General features: G+C 49.5%; 1 protein-coding gene across 1 annotated transcript in view; it reads left to right on the top strand.

Annotated features, from left to right (window-relative positions):
• Nucleotides 1-4,730: 4,730 nt before the first annotated feature.
• Nucleotides 4,731-16,341, top strand: part of LOC144672334 (Fc receptor-like protein 2) — a 36,942-nt gene continuing 25,331 nt past the window's right edge. The window contains exons 1-3 of the mRNA XM_078534186.1: nt 4,731-4,876; nt 8,834-8,863; nt 15,117-15,365. Coding sequence (XP_078390312.1) covers nt 4,846-4,876; nt 8,834-8,863; nt 15,117-15,365 — 310 coding nt within the window. The 5' untranslated portion in view covers nt 4,731-4,845. The remainder of the gene's footprint in view (nt 4,877-8,833; nt 8,864-15,116; nt 15,366-16,341) is intronic.

Genomic DNA, 16,341 nt, shown 5'->3' with positions numbered 1-16,341 from the left:
CCCTGCTCGTCCCCATTCCACACCCACCCTCCCTGCCGACGCCCCCACCAGGTAGCCAGGCTTTCTATGGGCCTTTACATGCTTGATGCAGTCTGGCCCTGTGGGCAGTGATGGTGGAGGCTCCAGTGTTATCTCCACCTCAGGGCCGCCCCAGAATCCCTCCCGCTCTTACCGCCTGCCGCTGACATATGTTGGAAGGAATCACAAATCGACCCTCAACCTCTCTGTCCATGTTGGGACATGCCCCTTCCCCGGCCAATGAGTCCTGGAGTGGTCTTGACTCCAGCGCCACAAGATCATAGGCAGTGGCCAATGAAATGTCCAAGAGGACAATATAAGTAGGCTTCATAGGGGTCTGTACCAGTAGGATAGTGTTACTTATAATAGCAGAATAATAATAATGGCCTCTGGTCCTAGACTCTCCCACAAGGGGAAAACAGCCACTCAGCATCTACCCTGTCAAGGCCCCTAAGAATCTTCTACGTTTCAATAAGGTCGTCTCTCATTCTTCTAAACTCCAATGAGTACAGGCCCAACCTACTCAACCTCTCCTCATAAGAAAATCCCTCCATACCCGGGATCTACCTAATGAACCTTCTCCGGACTGCCTCCAATGCCAGTATATCTTTACTTAGATAAGGGGACCAAAACTGTTGACAGTATTCTAGATGTGGTCTAATAGTGTTACTAATAGCAGTAACTAATCTCATTTCTGCGCACAGCCGGGACTTAGCGTGTTGAGCAGAGACGACTAGACGTAGGAGAGAAAAGCCAATACTTAGCATTGCACGAATTGTACAACATCCATGATAATCATTAACCATCAACAGTGGGGGGAAAAAGACACACACACGCACAGGTTCCAATCACGGAGCTGTGCAATGTTGATAGTTTAGGTATTATTGATAAACATTTTCCATTAGAACAGCCTCAACATCCATCACAAAATAAGACATCCTGGTGAATAATTAAAGGTCAGTCAGGTTGGTCAGGTCTGTAACAAGAGGGCAGGTTAGGTGCTAATCTTAGACCTGAACCAGTACGACAGCTTCTGTGCTAGTTTTGGCCTGTCCCAATAGGACAGAGTTATGTTAATCCTATGTCTTCGCAATCTACCATAGGCCGAACCAATCAGACCTCATAGAGGCATTCCACACCTAGAAGGCCTTAAACGTAAGAGCAGAAGTAGGCCACTCGGCCCATCGAGTGTGCTCCGCCGTTCAATGAGATCATGGCTGACCTGATAACCCTCAACTCCGCTTTCCTGCCTTTACCCCATAACCCTTGATTCCCTTCCTGATTAAAAATCTGTCTGTCTCAAACTTGAATATACTGAACGACCCAGCCTCTACAGCCCTCTGCGGTAAAGAATTCCACAGATTGACTACCCTCTGAGAGAAGAAATTCCTCCTCATCTCTGTTTGAAGTGGGAAACCCTTTACTCTGAGGTTATGCCCTCTGGCCCTAGACTCTCCCACAAGGGGAAAACAGCCTCTCAGCATCTAGCCTGCCAAGGCCCCTAAGAATCCTCTATGTTTCAATAAGGTCGCCTCTCATTCTTCTAAACTCCAATGAGTACAGGCCCAACCTACTCATCCTCTCCTCATAAGAAAATCCCTCCAACCTAGTGAACCTTCTCCGGACTGCCTCCAATGCCAGTATATATTTCCTTAGATAAGGGGGCCAAAACTGTTGACAGTATTCTAGGTGCGGTCTAACCAGTGCCTATTATTGTTTTAGCAAGACTCCCTTATTTTTTACACTCCATTCCCTTTACAATAAAGGCCAACATTATGAGGCAAGGGTTTCGCTTGCCTAATTTACCCCAGTGCTGGCTATAGGCTTAAATACCTGCCCATGTTGACATTGATAGTGTTAATCTGCTCATAAACTCGCACTGAGCTATTCGGATGTCTCAAGGCAATTGGTACCCATGGCAGGAATGCATTTCCGAGCACATTGTCCGCCAAGGGTAGGTGACAATACTCCACTGCCCTGCACGTCTGTATTGAGCGGCACACTTCCACAGAGCTCAGAAACTGTCTTCAAAGACGATTGGCTTGTTGGTTCTGAGAGGCCATTTCATGTGAACTGTAGTGAGGTGAGCGTGGGAATGGACTGGGTTCTTCTCCGATCCGGATGCAGCTGTTAGCTCTTGTCTTACGGTCCAGCAGTTTATGAGTCAAATCAGTTCTTTCTTTCTTTCACTCTCTCTTTCTCTTTCTCTCTTTCTCTCTCCTCTATCTCTCTCCCTCTCTCTCTCTTTCTCTCTCTCTTTCTTTATTTCCCTCTTTCTCCCTCTTTCTCTTTCTCTCCCTTTCATTTTTTTCTCTCTCTCCCTTTCTCTCTCTTTCCCTCTCTCTCTTTCTCTTTCTGTCTCTCTTTCTCACTCTCTCTTTCTCTCCCTCTCTCTTTCTTTCTCTCTCTCTTTCTCACTCTCCCTTTCTCTCCCTCTCTCTTTCTTTTTCTCTCTCTTTCTCTCACTTTCTCTTTCACCCTCTCTCTTTCTTTCTTTCTTTCTCTCTTTCTCTTGCTCTTTCTCTCTCTCTTTCTCTCTCTCTCTATATATATATATTTCTCCCTCTGTCTTTGTTTCCTTCTCTCTCTTCCTCTTCCGCTTTCTCTCTTTCTCTCCCTTTCTCTTTTTATCTCTCTATTTCTCTCTCTTTATCTCTCTTTCTTTCTCTTTCTCTCCTCCTCTCTCTCTCTCTCTCTCTATATATATATATATGTGTGTATATATTTCTCTCTCTGTCTTTGTTTCTTTCTCTCCTTCCGTTTTCTCTCTTCCTCTCCCTTTCTCTTTCTCTCTATTTCTCTCTATTTATCTCTCTTTCTTTCTTTCTCCCTCTCTCCTTCTCTCTCTCTCTCTCTCTCTGGACATGGGCGGTTTAATCGTGGCAGTGTGAGATAAGTTGAGCGCTCGAAACTCCTGCTGCTTGTCAGCCGACCACCATCGCCCGCTGGGCTGTGACCAAACCCCACAGGCAGAGCCACACTTCCTTTGGTGGCAAATTCAAAGCAAACAACCAAAGGCCTCAAGGCTGGGACTTCTGCCCCCAGGCATCTGTGCAAACTGCTTCATATGAGATTTATTCCAACCGCAGCTGACACCATTAAGTCACCTTAGGGCAGGACCATGTTTGAATAAGAGTGAGGGATTGCGAAGTGGAGGAGCCAATAAAAGTGGGATATAATTCTATGTGGCTTTTGGCTCTATGTTACACTTCCCACCAGATATGTGGCTCCACACCAGTACAAAAGAAGGGAGGTCATGTTGGAGTTTGTATAGAACCTTGGTGAGGCCACAGCTGGAGTACTGGGTGCGGTTCTGGTCGCCACATTATAAGGAAGGATGTGATTGCACTGGAGGGGGTGCAGAGGAGATTCACCAGGATGTTGCCTGGGATGAAACATTTAAGTTATTGGAGAGAGGTTGGAGAGACTTGGGTTGTTTACGTTGGAGCAGAAAAGACTGAGGGGGCGACCTGATCGAGGTGTACAAGATTATGAGGGGGCATGGACAGGGGTGGATAGGGAGCAGCTGTTCCCCTTTAGTTGAGGAGGGGACATAAGTTCAAGGTGAGGGGGCAGGAGGTTTAGGGGGGGGGATGTGAGGAAAAACACTTTTACCCAGAGGGTGGTGAGGGTCTGGAAGGCGCTGCCTGGGAGGGTGGGTGGAGGCGGGTTAGCCTCACATCCTTTAAAAAGTACCTGGATGAGCACTTGGCACCTCATCAACATTCAAGGCTAGGGGGCCAAGTGCTGGTCAATGGGATTAGGGAGGTAGGTCAGGTGTTTCTCACGGGTCGGTACAGACTCGATGGGCCGAAGGGCCTCTTCTGCACCGTGTGTGGTTCTGAGGCGCTACTGTCCGTGCACCAGCCACCCAGGGGGATGTTCGTAACTGTCGTCAGCTGGGAATGAAACGCCTCGGCAAAGATGACCACGAACCATTGCTGCCTGTTGCAAAAGCCTATCTGCTCCCTTTAGGGAAGGAAGCTGGCCTACATGTGACCCTGGACCCACCTGCAAGGCGGCGGGACTCTGAAATGCTCACATCCCACGAATGACTAAAAAGAACGACAATGCTGCGGTTCGGACAAAGCTCATGGGGAAAGCAGTTTGCCGAGGTTCCTCCTGCTCTGGATGCTCGACTGTCGGACTCCTGATAAGCAGCTTATTTCTAGCCTGCCAGATGCGTAAGTTCGCGTTTCCGCTTGAATCTGGGACCTGTCCCCGTGTGAACAACGTGACCACCAGTAGCAGCAGCAGCAGCAGCAGCAGCAGGAGCAGCAGGAGGGCTGGGTCTCAGTGCTTTGGCGGATGGGCCCCTAGGCTGCCTGCTTGGAAATGCGTGCCCCCCTTTGCCTCCACGCTCCAATCGGCTCTGCCCGCGACTGGTGGGTGCGTCCGAGTGGTCCCACGTGGGAAGGGAGAGTGCTTGACGTTCTAGGACTTTGGTCGAGGGCGGGGGTGGTGGAGAGGTGGGGGGGGCGGAGGTGGGGGAGGTGGGGAGGAGACCAGTGCACCTGGGCCTGTACGCTTGAGAGGAAATCGGTGTCCAGTGTCCATTCCGAGAAAGCCCCGGTTCCCAATCTCTGGGGGCCGGGGCCGAAGGGGAATTGGGACCAACCGGCTATAGTTGTGTCACCGATCCTCTCCGGGTAGGCCTGGTTCATTAAGGGCGACCCTCCTGCGCTGTGTGACTGTATCTCTTCACTTCTCAGGTACCGGGGTGGTGAGGGGGGAAGTGGAGATAAGAGAGAGTTGATGCCCGAAGCCGGCGTCCCCAACGCCTGAGCTGGACCGGTTGGAATAAAGCCCCGAGGCCCTGCGCTGGACATGAAGTCTCTCTGCCTCCTCCTAATCTTGGGTAAGTGAGTTCCGGGCATTTGCAAAGCTTTGGGCTTCTGTCTCGCCCGTCCACCCGCTGAGCTTGAGACGTGGAAAGAGGGCGGGGAGGTGAATGGAGAGGGGGGAGGGGAGGGTTGCAGTGGAAGGGAAGGGGGAGTGGGAGGGGGAGGGGTGGGGGGTGCAGGGGGAGGGGAGGTGGAGGGGGCTGTGGAGTGGGAGGGGATGGGGGAAGGGAGGTGGATGGAGAGGGGGAGGGGAGGGGGTAGTGGATGGGGAGGGGGAGTGGGAGGGGGAAGCGGAGGGGAGGGGAGAAGGGAAGAGGAGTGGGGGGGTGGAGGGGGAGGGGAGGTGGAGGGGGTGTGGAGTCGAAGGGGAGGGGTTAGTGGAGGGGAGGGGAAGTGGGAGGGGGAAGGGGAGGGGAGGGGGAAGAGGGGTGGGAGGGGGAAGGGGAGGGGAGGGGGAAGAGTGGTGGGGGGGGTGGAGGGGGAGGGGAGGTGTAGTGGATTGGGAGGGGATGGGGGAGGGGAGCTGGATGGAGAGGTGGAGGGGAGTGGGTAGTGGAGGGGAGGGGGAGTGGGAGGGGGAAGGGGAGTGGGAGGGGGAAGAGGGGTGCGGGGTGGAGGGGAGGGGAGGTGGAGGGGGTGTGGAGTGGGGGAGGATGGGGGAGGGGAGGTAGATGGCGAGGGGGAGGGGAGTGGGTAGTGGGTGGGGAGGGGGAGTGGGAGGGGGAAGGGGAGTGGGAGGGGGAAGGGAAGTGGGAGGGGTGAGGGGTGGAGGCGGATTGAGAGGGGGTGGGGTGGGGTGTGGAGGGGGATTGGGTGGGGGTGTGGGTGGGGGGTTGGGGGGCGGTATTGGGAGGGAGAGGCGTGGTGGAGAGGGAGGGGAGGGTGTAGGGTTGGGGGGTGGAGGGGGATTGGGAGGGAGGGGGTGGGGGTGGTGACTAAAGGAAAGCTGTGTGTTTGAGAGAGAGGAAGAGAGAGAGAGAGAGACGGAGGGAAAGAGGGAGAGAGAGAGAGAGAGAGAGAAAGGAAGGGAGAGAGGTAGAGAGAGAGAGATAAGGAAATATGCAGAGAGGTAGAGAAAGAAAAAGACAGGCAGATAGAGGGAGAGAAAGACTGAGGGAAACACAGCGAGCGAGAGAGAGACACAGAAAGAGCGAGAGAGAAAGAGAGAGATGGAGAGAGAGAGAGAGAGAGAGAGATCCAAAGCGAGAAAGCAAGGCAGGTTGAGAGAGTGAGAAGGCAACAATGAGTAAGAACGAAAATGGAAGTAATGCAGCCGAGTGAGAGAGATGCAGCAAAGACCAGGCAGATGGCAGAGAGAGAGAGAGATTTATTATATGTTAGCCACAGATAATTTTACATTGAACATGACAGATTCTAAGCCTTGGTAAGTCATTTATTTCCGATTTCAATGGCTGTGCTTATAATAACCCCGGGCCCATGGTTTTTAGCAGCATTTAGAAATCACTTTGTTTGAATGCAGTCGGCAAATGGACGAGAGAGCAACATGTCTCCCCCTTGAATGTTCGCTGAAAGATCTGCAGTTTATTCTTGTCCGCTGTCAAATAACAATCAATACGCACTAATCATGGGCCGCTATTGATTTATTATTTTCCATTTTGCAGCAACCTGCGTTGCCTGAGATGTGTGGTATCTCGGCACTGAGATAGGGGCACTGCTTCCCTTTGTGGCTGTGGTCTGCATTCAAGTGCAAGAGTTGAAACGCAGCCAGTGAGAAATGTATCGCCTTGAAGCAACTCGATGCATAAACAGTTCATACCTACTTAACTGATCTGTTCATTTATCCACCGGTTAATCAGCAGATCTTACAAAAGATCAGTTCTGTTGGCAATTCAGTGCCGCAGACATACGTTGGAATGGATCGTATTTTCTATATTGTCGGCAGTATGTGAGCGAGAGAGAGAGAGAGAGAGAGATGGGGGGAGAACGAGAGAAAATGGGAGAAAGAGAAAGTGTGTGCGTGTGAGAGAGAGAGAAAGGGAGAAAGAGAAAGTGTGTGCATGTGAGAGAGAGAGAGAGAGAGAAAGGGAGGAAAAGAGTGTGTGTGAGAGAGAGAGAAAGGGAAGAAGGGAGAGTGTTTGTGTGTGTGTGAGAGAGAGAAAGGGAAGAAGGGAGAGTGTTTGTGTGTGTGAGAGAGAGAGAGAGGGAAGGAGGAAAAGAGTGTGTGTGAGAGAGAGAGAGAAAGGGAGGAAAAGAGTGTGTGTGTGTGTGAGAGAGAGAGAAAGGGAGGAAAAGAGTGTGTGTGAGAGAGAGAGAGAGAAAAGGGAGGAAGAGAGAGTGTGTGTGAGAAAGAGAAAGGGAGGGAAAGAGAGTGTGTGTGTGAGAGAGAGAGAAAAGGAGGAAGAGTGTGTGTGAGAGAGAGAGAGAAAGGGAGGAAAAGAGAGTGTGTGTGAGATAGAGAAAAGGGGAGGAATAGAGAATGTGTGTGTATTTGTGTGAGAGAGAGAGAGAGAGAAAGGGAGGAAGAGAGAATGTGTGTGTGTGTGAGAGAGAGAGAGAGAAAGGGAGGAAGAGAGAATGTGTGTGTGTGTGTGAGAGAGAGAGAGAGAAAGGGAGGAAGAGAGTGTGTGTGTGAGAGAGAGAGAGAAAGAGAGGAAGAGAGAGCGTGTGTGTGTGTGTGAGAGAGAGAGGAAGGGAGGAAGGGAGTGTGTGTGTGAGACAGAGAGAGAAAGAGACAGAAGGAGAGAAAGAGAGAGAGGTAGAGAGAGGTAACAAAATATGCAGAGAGGTACAGAATGAAAAGGACAGACAGATATAGAGAGAGAAAGACGGAGATGAATGCAGAGTGAGAGAGAGAGAAAGAGACAGAGGGAGAGAGAGAGACGTAGGGCGAGAGAGAGAGAGAAAGGGAGGAAGAGATAGTATGTGTGTGAGTGAGAGAAAGGAAGGAAAAGAGAGTGTGTGTGTGTGTGAGAGAGAGAAAGGGAGGTAGAGAGAGTGTGTGTGTGAGAGAGACAGAGAGAGAAAGGGATGGAAGGGGAGAGAGAAAGAGGGAGAGAGAGAGAGGTCGAGAGAAATAACGAAATATGCAGAGAGGTGCAGAAAGAAAATGACAGACAGATAGAGAGAGAGAAAGACGGATAGAAATACAAAGAGTGAGAGACAGGCAGAGAGAGCAAGAGAGAAAGGGAGACAGAGAGAGAGAAATGGAGAAAGAGACAGAGATAGAAAGAGAGAGAGAGAGAGAAAGAGACAGACAGAGAGAGAGAGATAACGAAATATGCAGTGATGTAAAGGATGAAAAAAGGCAGGCAGATAGAGAGAGATAAAGACAGAGAGAAAGACAGAGAACGAGGGAGAGAGAGGTAAAGAGAGGTAGACAGAGATAGAGAGAAATAGAGAAAGAGAAGGAGATATAGAAAGAGAGAGACAGAGGCAGAGAGATAACGAAATATGCAGAGAAGCAGACAAAGGAAAAGACAGGCAGATAGGGAGAGAGAAAGACGGAGAGAGAGGCAGAGAACGAGAGACAGAAAGAGAGGCAGAAAAAGCTAGAAAGAAATGGAGAGAGAAAGAGAGAAATGGAGAAAGAGGGAGAGGGATAGAGAGAAAGAGAGGCAGACAGACAGAGAGTTTCCATCAAAATGGCTTCGGTTTTTACATGAAATATGCATGTATCGATTTACTTCAACACAATAGATTTCTCATTTGTCGGTTTTTACATCCTTATTTCCTCTCGAGGAGCGAGAACAGCATTTTGCAGCTGATTGGAAAACACTGGATGGACAGAGCATGTCCATCACTTTGTGCATGTTCATATGTAATAGGGGCCACATATCTGGTGGGAAGCATAACATGGAGCCAAACGCCACACAGTTTATTTCTGTGTCCCCATGGAGTTACATTCCACTTTTATTGGTTCCTCCAGTCCGCAACCTTGCGCTTCTGAAGCAATGTTGAATATGGTCCTGGATAAGATAACTTATATTGTTCATTTTTCCCCTCCATTTTAGTGCCAATGACTCACCACTGGATAATCGGAGGTATGATGAACATCATTTGTATCACTGGCAATAATTAAGCCTGTTGAATGAATGCTTGCGATCTATAGTCATGAGGTATCAGCAAATTGGTAAACTTTAAGTGACCGACTGATCTTAAGTCAGAGTTAAGATGATCACGCACCTGTAAAAAAAGTCCGGTTATCATTTCCATTGAGTAAGTGGGTGTAAACATTGATTGGGTAGTTATAATGGTCGACCAATCAGAACCCTAGTTTTAAGCTTCTTTTACTCCGTCACACTGCCTTCAATGCATCTTAACTTTTAACTGAGGAAGGGTACCCATTGGGAATGTTAATCATGGGGATAACCGGCTCTTTGTGTCTTTCAAATGGCTAAATAGATGGAAGGAAAGGTGGGTAGCCATGGAGAGGGTCCGTGGAGGAGGTGTACTTTACATTATTCCAAACATGGTCTGGTGAGATGCGGCATAATGTGTTTGGCGAAAGTGATGAAGCCGTACGATTAAAACAGACACCTGTGTCATGGCTAAGAAGTGAGGAGGGGGAGGGGAGGAGGGGAGGGGGGGAGGGAAGGAGAGGAGGAGGGGGAGGGAGAGAGGGGAGGAGGGGAGGAGAGCAGAGAGGAGGAGAGGGAGTGGAGCGGAAGACAGGAAGTAGTGTGTCACAGTGAAAGTCATTTTTACTCAGGTAGGAATGCAGTGTGCAATGGTATACACTCAATACTAGGGCAACTAAGTGGAAGTTGGGGGAAATTGCTTATCGCTGGGAGGAATGTCCCAGCGGGAACACAGTCAAGTGTCTGGGAAGCGCAGGGTGAGATGACCAACTCGATTAACTCTGAGATCTTGGAGTGCCCAATGAAGCCAGATCAGGAAGATCTTAGTTTGGTCTGGGGTCTTACCGATGATGCCGATGTAGAGCCTTTTCCGCTCATTTCCATGCACCCGAACACCTACCTGTCTCACCCCATGTCTCCGTACGGCAGAGTGACCTAGGGTTTGAGTGTTTAGACCATCCAGTACAGGATTAATCTCTTGAGTTAGTTGTGTAACCAAAGGAGAGATTTAATTGTTTCAGCACAAGTGGTGCCGGCTGAGCATATGCACTGGGTCCCTTCTAGATGTCTATCTAGGAGACGTAGAGTCACAGGCACTATTGGGGCAGGCCGTGATGTAGTGGTCTTATCACTAGATTAGATCCAGGGTAATGCTCTGGGAGCCCGTGTTCAAATCCGCCTCACGGATGGTGGAATTTGGGTCTAATAGTGACCATTTCACAGCTGTCGATTTTATTCTGTTATAAAAACCCACCCGGTTCACTAATGTCTTCAGGGAAGGAAATCTGCTGTCCTTACCTGGTCTACATGTGACTCCACGCCCACAGCAATGTGGCTGACTCTTAAACACCCTCTGAAATGACCTAGCAAGACAGTCAGTTGTATCAAACAGCTACAAACACAAAAAAAGGAATGAAACTGGACGGACCACCCAGCATTGACCTAGGCACCGGAAACGACAACGGCAATCTCAGCCCTGTCGACCCTGCAAAGTCCTCCTCACTACCACCTGGGGGGCGAGTGCCGAAATTGCGGGAGCTGTCTCACAGCCTGGTCAAGCAACAACCTGACATGGTCATCCTCACGGAATCATATCTTATAGATAATGTCCCAGACACCACCATCACCATCCCTGGGTATGTCCTGTCCCACCGGCAGGACAGGGCCAGCAGAGGTGGTGGCACAGTGGTATACAGTAGGATGGGAGTTGCCCTGGGATCCCTCAGCATCGACTCCAGACTCCATAAAGTCTCATGGCATCAGGTCAAACAGAGGCAAGGAAACCTCCTGCTGATGACCACGTACCGCCCTCCCTCAGCTGATGAATCAGTGCTCCTCTCCATGCTGAACATCACTCAGAGGAAGCACTGAAGGTGGCAAGGGTGCAGAATGTACTCCGGGTGGGGAACTTCGATGTCCCTCACTAGGAGTGGCTCGGTAGCGCCACTACTGACCGGGCTGGCCGAGTCCTAAAGGACGTAGCTGCTGGACTGGGTCTGCAGCAGGTGGTGAGGGAACCAGCAAGAGGGAAAAACATACTTGACCTCATCCTCAGCAACCTGCCTGCTGCAGATGCATCTGTCCATGACAGTATCGGTAGGAGTGACCACCGCACGGTGATTGTGGAAATGAAGTCCCGCATTCAAATTGAGGATACCCTCCATCGTGTTGTGTGGCACTACCACCGTGCTAAATGGGATGCATTTCGAACAGATCTAGCAACTCAAGACTGGGCATCCATGAGGCGCTGTGGGCCATCAGCAGCAGCAGAATTGTACTCGAACACAATCTGTATCCTCATGTCCCGGTATATCCAGCACTCTACCATTACCATCAAGTCATGGGATCAACCCTGGGTCAATGAAGAGTGCAGGAGGGCATGCCAGGAGCAGCACCAGACAGACCTTAAAATGAGGTGTCAACCTGGTGAAACTATAAGACAGGCCTACTTGCATGCCAAACAGCATAAGCATCAATTGATAGTCAGAGCTAAGCGGTCCCAGAACAAACGGATGAGATCTAAGCCCTGCAGTCATGCCAAATCCAGTCGTGAATGGTGGTGGACAATTAAACAACTCACGAGAGGAGGAGGCTCAACAAATATCTCCATCCTCAGTGATGGAAGAGCACAGTATCTCAGTGCAAAAGATCTGGATGAAGCATTTGCTACAATCTTCAGCCAGGAGTGCCGAGTGGATGATCCATCTTGGCCTCCTCTGGAGGTCCCCAGCATCTCGGATGCCAGTCTTCAGCCAATTCGATTCACTCCATGTGATATCAAGAAATGGCTAAAGGCACTGGATACTGCAAAGGCTATGGGTCCTGCCAATATTCCAGCAATAGTACTGTACGCTTCTGCTCCAGAATTTGCCACGCCCCTAGACAAGCTGTCCCAGTAGACTACAACACTGGCATCTAACTGGCTATGTGGAAAATTGCCCATGTATGTCCTGTACACAAAAAGTAGGACAAATCCAACCTAGGCAATTACCACCACATCAGTCTACTCTTGATCATCAGGAAACTAATGGAAGGGGTCATCAACAGTGCTATCAAGTGGCACTTGCTTAGCAATAACCAACTCACTGACACCCAGCTCAGGTTCCTCCCAGGCCACTCAGCTCCTGACCTCATTACAGCCTTGGTTCAAACATGGACAAAAGAGCTGAACTCCTGAGGTGAGGTGAGAATGACTGCCCTTGACATCAAGGAAGGATTTGACCGAGTGTGGCATCAAAGAGCCCTAGCAAAACTGGAGTCACTGAGAATCGGGGGGAAAACTCGGGAGGAGTCAAACCTAGCACAAAGGAAGATGGTTGTGGTTGTTGGAGGTCAGTCATCTCAGCACCAGGATATCACTGCAGGAGTTCCTCAGAGTAATGTCCTCGGCCCAACCATCTTCATCTGCTTCATCAATGACCTTCTTTCCATCATAAGATCAGAAGTGAGAATTTGTTCCAGGATTTTGTCCATGTGGTGTAGGTACAACCACAGTGCTGTTAGGGAGGGAGTTCCAGGATTTTGTCCGGGTGGTGTAGGTACAACCACAGTGCTGTTAGGGAGGGAGTTCCAGGATTTTGTCCCTGTGGTGTAGGTACAACCACAGTGCTGTTAGGGAGGGAGCTCCAGGATTTTGTCCCTGTGGTGTAGGTACAACCACAGTGCTGTTAGGGAGGGAGTTCCAGGATTTTGTCCCTGTGGTGTAGATACAACCACAGTGCTGTTAGGGAGGGAGTTCCAGGATTTTGTCCCTGTGATGTAGGTACACCCACAGTGCTGTTAGGGAGGGAGTTCCAGGATTTTGACCTAGCGACAGTTAAGGAGAGGCCGATATTTTCCCAAGTCAGGATGGTGAGTGACTTGGAGGGGAACTTCCAGGTGGTGGTGTTCCCATGTGTCTGCTGCCCTTGTCCTTCCAGATGGTAGTGGCCGTGGGTTTGGAAGGTGCTGCCTCAGAAGCCTTGGTGCGTTGCTGCAGTGCATCTTTTAGATGGTACACACCGCTGCTACTGTGTTTCGTGATGAAGGGAGTGAATGTTTGTGGATGGGGTGACAATCAGGCGGGGCTGCTTTGTCCTGGACGGTGTCGAGCTTCTTGAGTGTTGTGGGAGCTGCACTCATCCAGGCAAGTGGGGAGTATTCCATCACACTCCTGACTTGTGCCTTGTAGATGGTGGACAGGCTTTGGCGAGTCAAGAGGTGAGTGACTCTCCTCAGAATTCCCAGACTCTGACCTGCTCTTTGACAGGGGCCTCAACCGTGTCCGGCTCATCTCCCATGCCTCTGCTCTCATACCTTCCCCTCCCTCCCAGAACCATGATCGGACCTCCTTTTTTCTCACTTTTAACCCCACCAGCCTCCTCATTCAAAGGATCATCCTCTGCCATTTCCGCCAACTCCAGCATGATGCCACCACCAAACACATCTTCCCTTCACCCCCCCGGTGGCATTCCACAGGGATCGTTCCCTCCGGAACACCCTGGTCCAGTCCTCCATCACCCCCTACACCTCAACCCCCTCCCACGGCACCTTCCCATGCAACTGCAGAAGGTGCAACACCTGCCCTTTTACTACCCCTCTCCTCACCGTCCAAGGGCCCAAACACTCCTTTCAAGTGAATCAGCATTTCACTTGCACTTCCCTCAATTGAGTCTACTGCATCCGCTGCTCCCAACGCGGTTTCCTCTACATTGGAGAGACCAAACGCAGACTGGGTGACCGCTTTGCAGAACACCTTCGGTCTGTCCGCAAGCATGACCCAAACCTCCCTGTCGCTTGCCATTTTAACACCCCACCCTGCTCTCATGCCCACATGTCCATCCTTGGCTTGCTGCATTGTTCCAGTGAAGCCCAACGCAAACTGGAGGAACAGCACCTCATCTTCCGACTAGGCACTTTACAGCCTTCCGGGCTGAATATTGAGTTCAACATCTTCAGACCATGAACTCTCTCCTCCATCCTTCACCGCTTATTATCCCCTTTTTTCAATATTCAAGTTTATCTTTAAATTCTTATTTTTTATCCACTTACTTTTATTTTTTTTAAGTTATTTTCATTTTATTGATTGTTTTATCCCCATCTTTTATCCTATTTTCAATCTTTTTTCCCACCACCCTTTACCCCCACTAGGGCCATCTGTCACTTGTTCATGTTGTTCTTTCCAGAGTGTTTACCCTTGACCTGCTATTATCACATTCTGCTTTCTGACCTTAACGACACCATTAGCACCTCCTTTAGCCAGCACCACTATCATTAACACCCCTTTGTCCTTATGTTTATGGCATCTTTGTCAATCTCTCCTCTGTCTCCACCTATCACTGGCCTTCTATCCAGCTTTAGCCCCTCCTCGCAACTTAAACAGTCTAAATTTCATCACATTGTTACTTTGCTTCAACTCTGAAGAGGAGTCCCACGGACTGGAAATGTTAACCCTGTCTTTCTCTCCCCAGATGCTGACAGACCTGCTGAGTTTCTCCAGCATTTTCTGCTTTTGTACCTGGATCACTGGTCTGTTCAATGCTACCATTGCACCACCATTGTAGGGTAACTATTTATAGCCAACAATGGTGACTGTCCGGAAATACAACACCAATCGTTCACTTTGTCCTTTCTGTCCTTTAGTTATCATGATCTCGTTGGAGCAGAGAAGACTGAGGGGCGACCTGATCGAGGTGTACAAGATTATGAGGGGCATGGACAGGGTGGATAGGGAGCAGCTGTTCCCCTTAGTTGAAGGGTCAGTCATGAGGGGACACAAGTTCAAGGTGAGGGGCAGGAGGTTCAGGGGGGGTGCTGTGAGGAAAACATTTTTTACCCAGAGGGTGGTGAGGGTCTGGAATGCGCTGCCTGGGAGGGTGGTGGAGGCGGGTTAGCCTCACACCCTTTAAAAAGTACCTGGATGAGCACTTGGCACATCATAACATTCAAGGTTATGTGGCCAAGTGCTGGTAAATGGGATTAGGTAGGTAGGTCAGGTGTTTCTCACGTGTCGGTGCAGACTCGATGGGCCGAAGGGCCTCTTCTGCACTGTGTGTGATTCGGTGATTCGATGGGGTTGGGAATAGTCATGTGAATAAGGAACATGACTGGCAAAACCCAATCAGTGGATATAAGATATATGATTCGGGAAATGTGTTGGCACTGCTTTCAATCCAGATCTCCTTGTGAAGGAAGTAGATGAACAACTCGAACCATTGAACTTTGCATTCAACATTAGGTGTAACGCTAAACGTCGACCGGAGTTCAGTTTACGAAGGTGATAACCTGCATCTGGAATGCCAGTACCTAAACATATTTTCGAAAGAGGTTGTTACATTTTACAAAGACAAAATACCGATTACTACAGGGGTGAGGGCAAACCTGGGGCAACGCCTCCGCATTAAAGTTCATAGTTCGAAAGAGAGCGGATTCTACCAATGTACTGCAGACAAAGAGGAATCGAACATTGTTTACGTTACGGTTCAAGGTACGTATACAACATTTCAATTGGTGCCATCTCTCTTGAATATTAAGCGCTATTACTGGTGTTACAAAACTAGAACGCACACACACAGACACACGCGCACACATTCTCTCACACACAAACAAGCCACAAGCACAACACACACAAGCACAAACGCACACACACAGACTCATTCACAAACACTCACATACGCACAAGCACACACATTCGCACACACACACATGCACACACACAAACGCAGTCACTCACACACACACACACAAAAGACTCGCTCACAAACACACACACTCATACACACAAACATGCACACCTGCAAACACACACGTAAAAACACTGACACACGCATAAACACACACACACTGACACACACATATAAACACACGATCTCAAACACACACAGATGTGCAAACAAACACACACACAAACATTAAGATGCACATATAAACACACACACACATGCACAAACACACACACACACACAGAAACACACACAGGCTCATGCACAAACACACACATTCGCACACACAAACACATACACTCACAAACACAGACACACATAAACAAACATGCACACACGTGCAATCACAAACACACAGGCACTGACACACATATAAACACACACACGTGCAAATACACACACACAAACCCTGACACACACATAAACACACACTCACACAAATACAGGCACAAACACACACACAAACACAGGCACACAAACACACACATGCACAGCTACACACACGTGCAAACACTCACACAGACACACAAACACGCACACACAAACATACACAGACACACTGACACACACGCACACACATGGACAGACACAAACACACACAAAGACACAGACAGACACGCACAAACACACACATATTCACACACACACACAAATACGCACACACAAACATACACAGACACACACACACACAAGCACACACATGGACAGACACAAGCACACACACAGACACACAAGCGCACA

This window comes from Cetorhinus maximus, chromosome 38, assembly GCF_964194155.1.
Source record: "Cetorhinus maximus chromosome 38, sCetMax3.hap1.1, whole genome shotgun sequence".
In the NCBI taxonomy this organism is placed as follows: Eukaryota; Metazoa; Chordata; class Chondrichthyes; order Lamniformes; family Cetorhinidae; genus Cetorhinus; species Cetorhinus maximus.
This window is presented reverse-complemented; position numbering and strand designations above follow the sequence as displayed.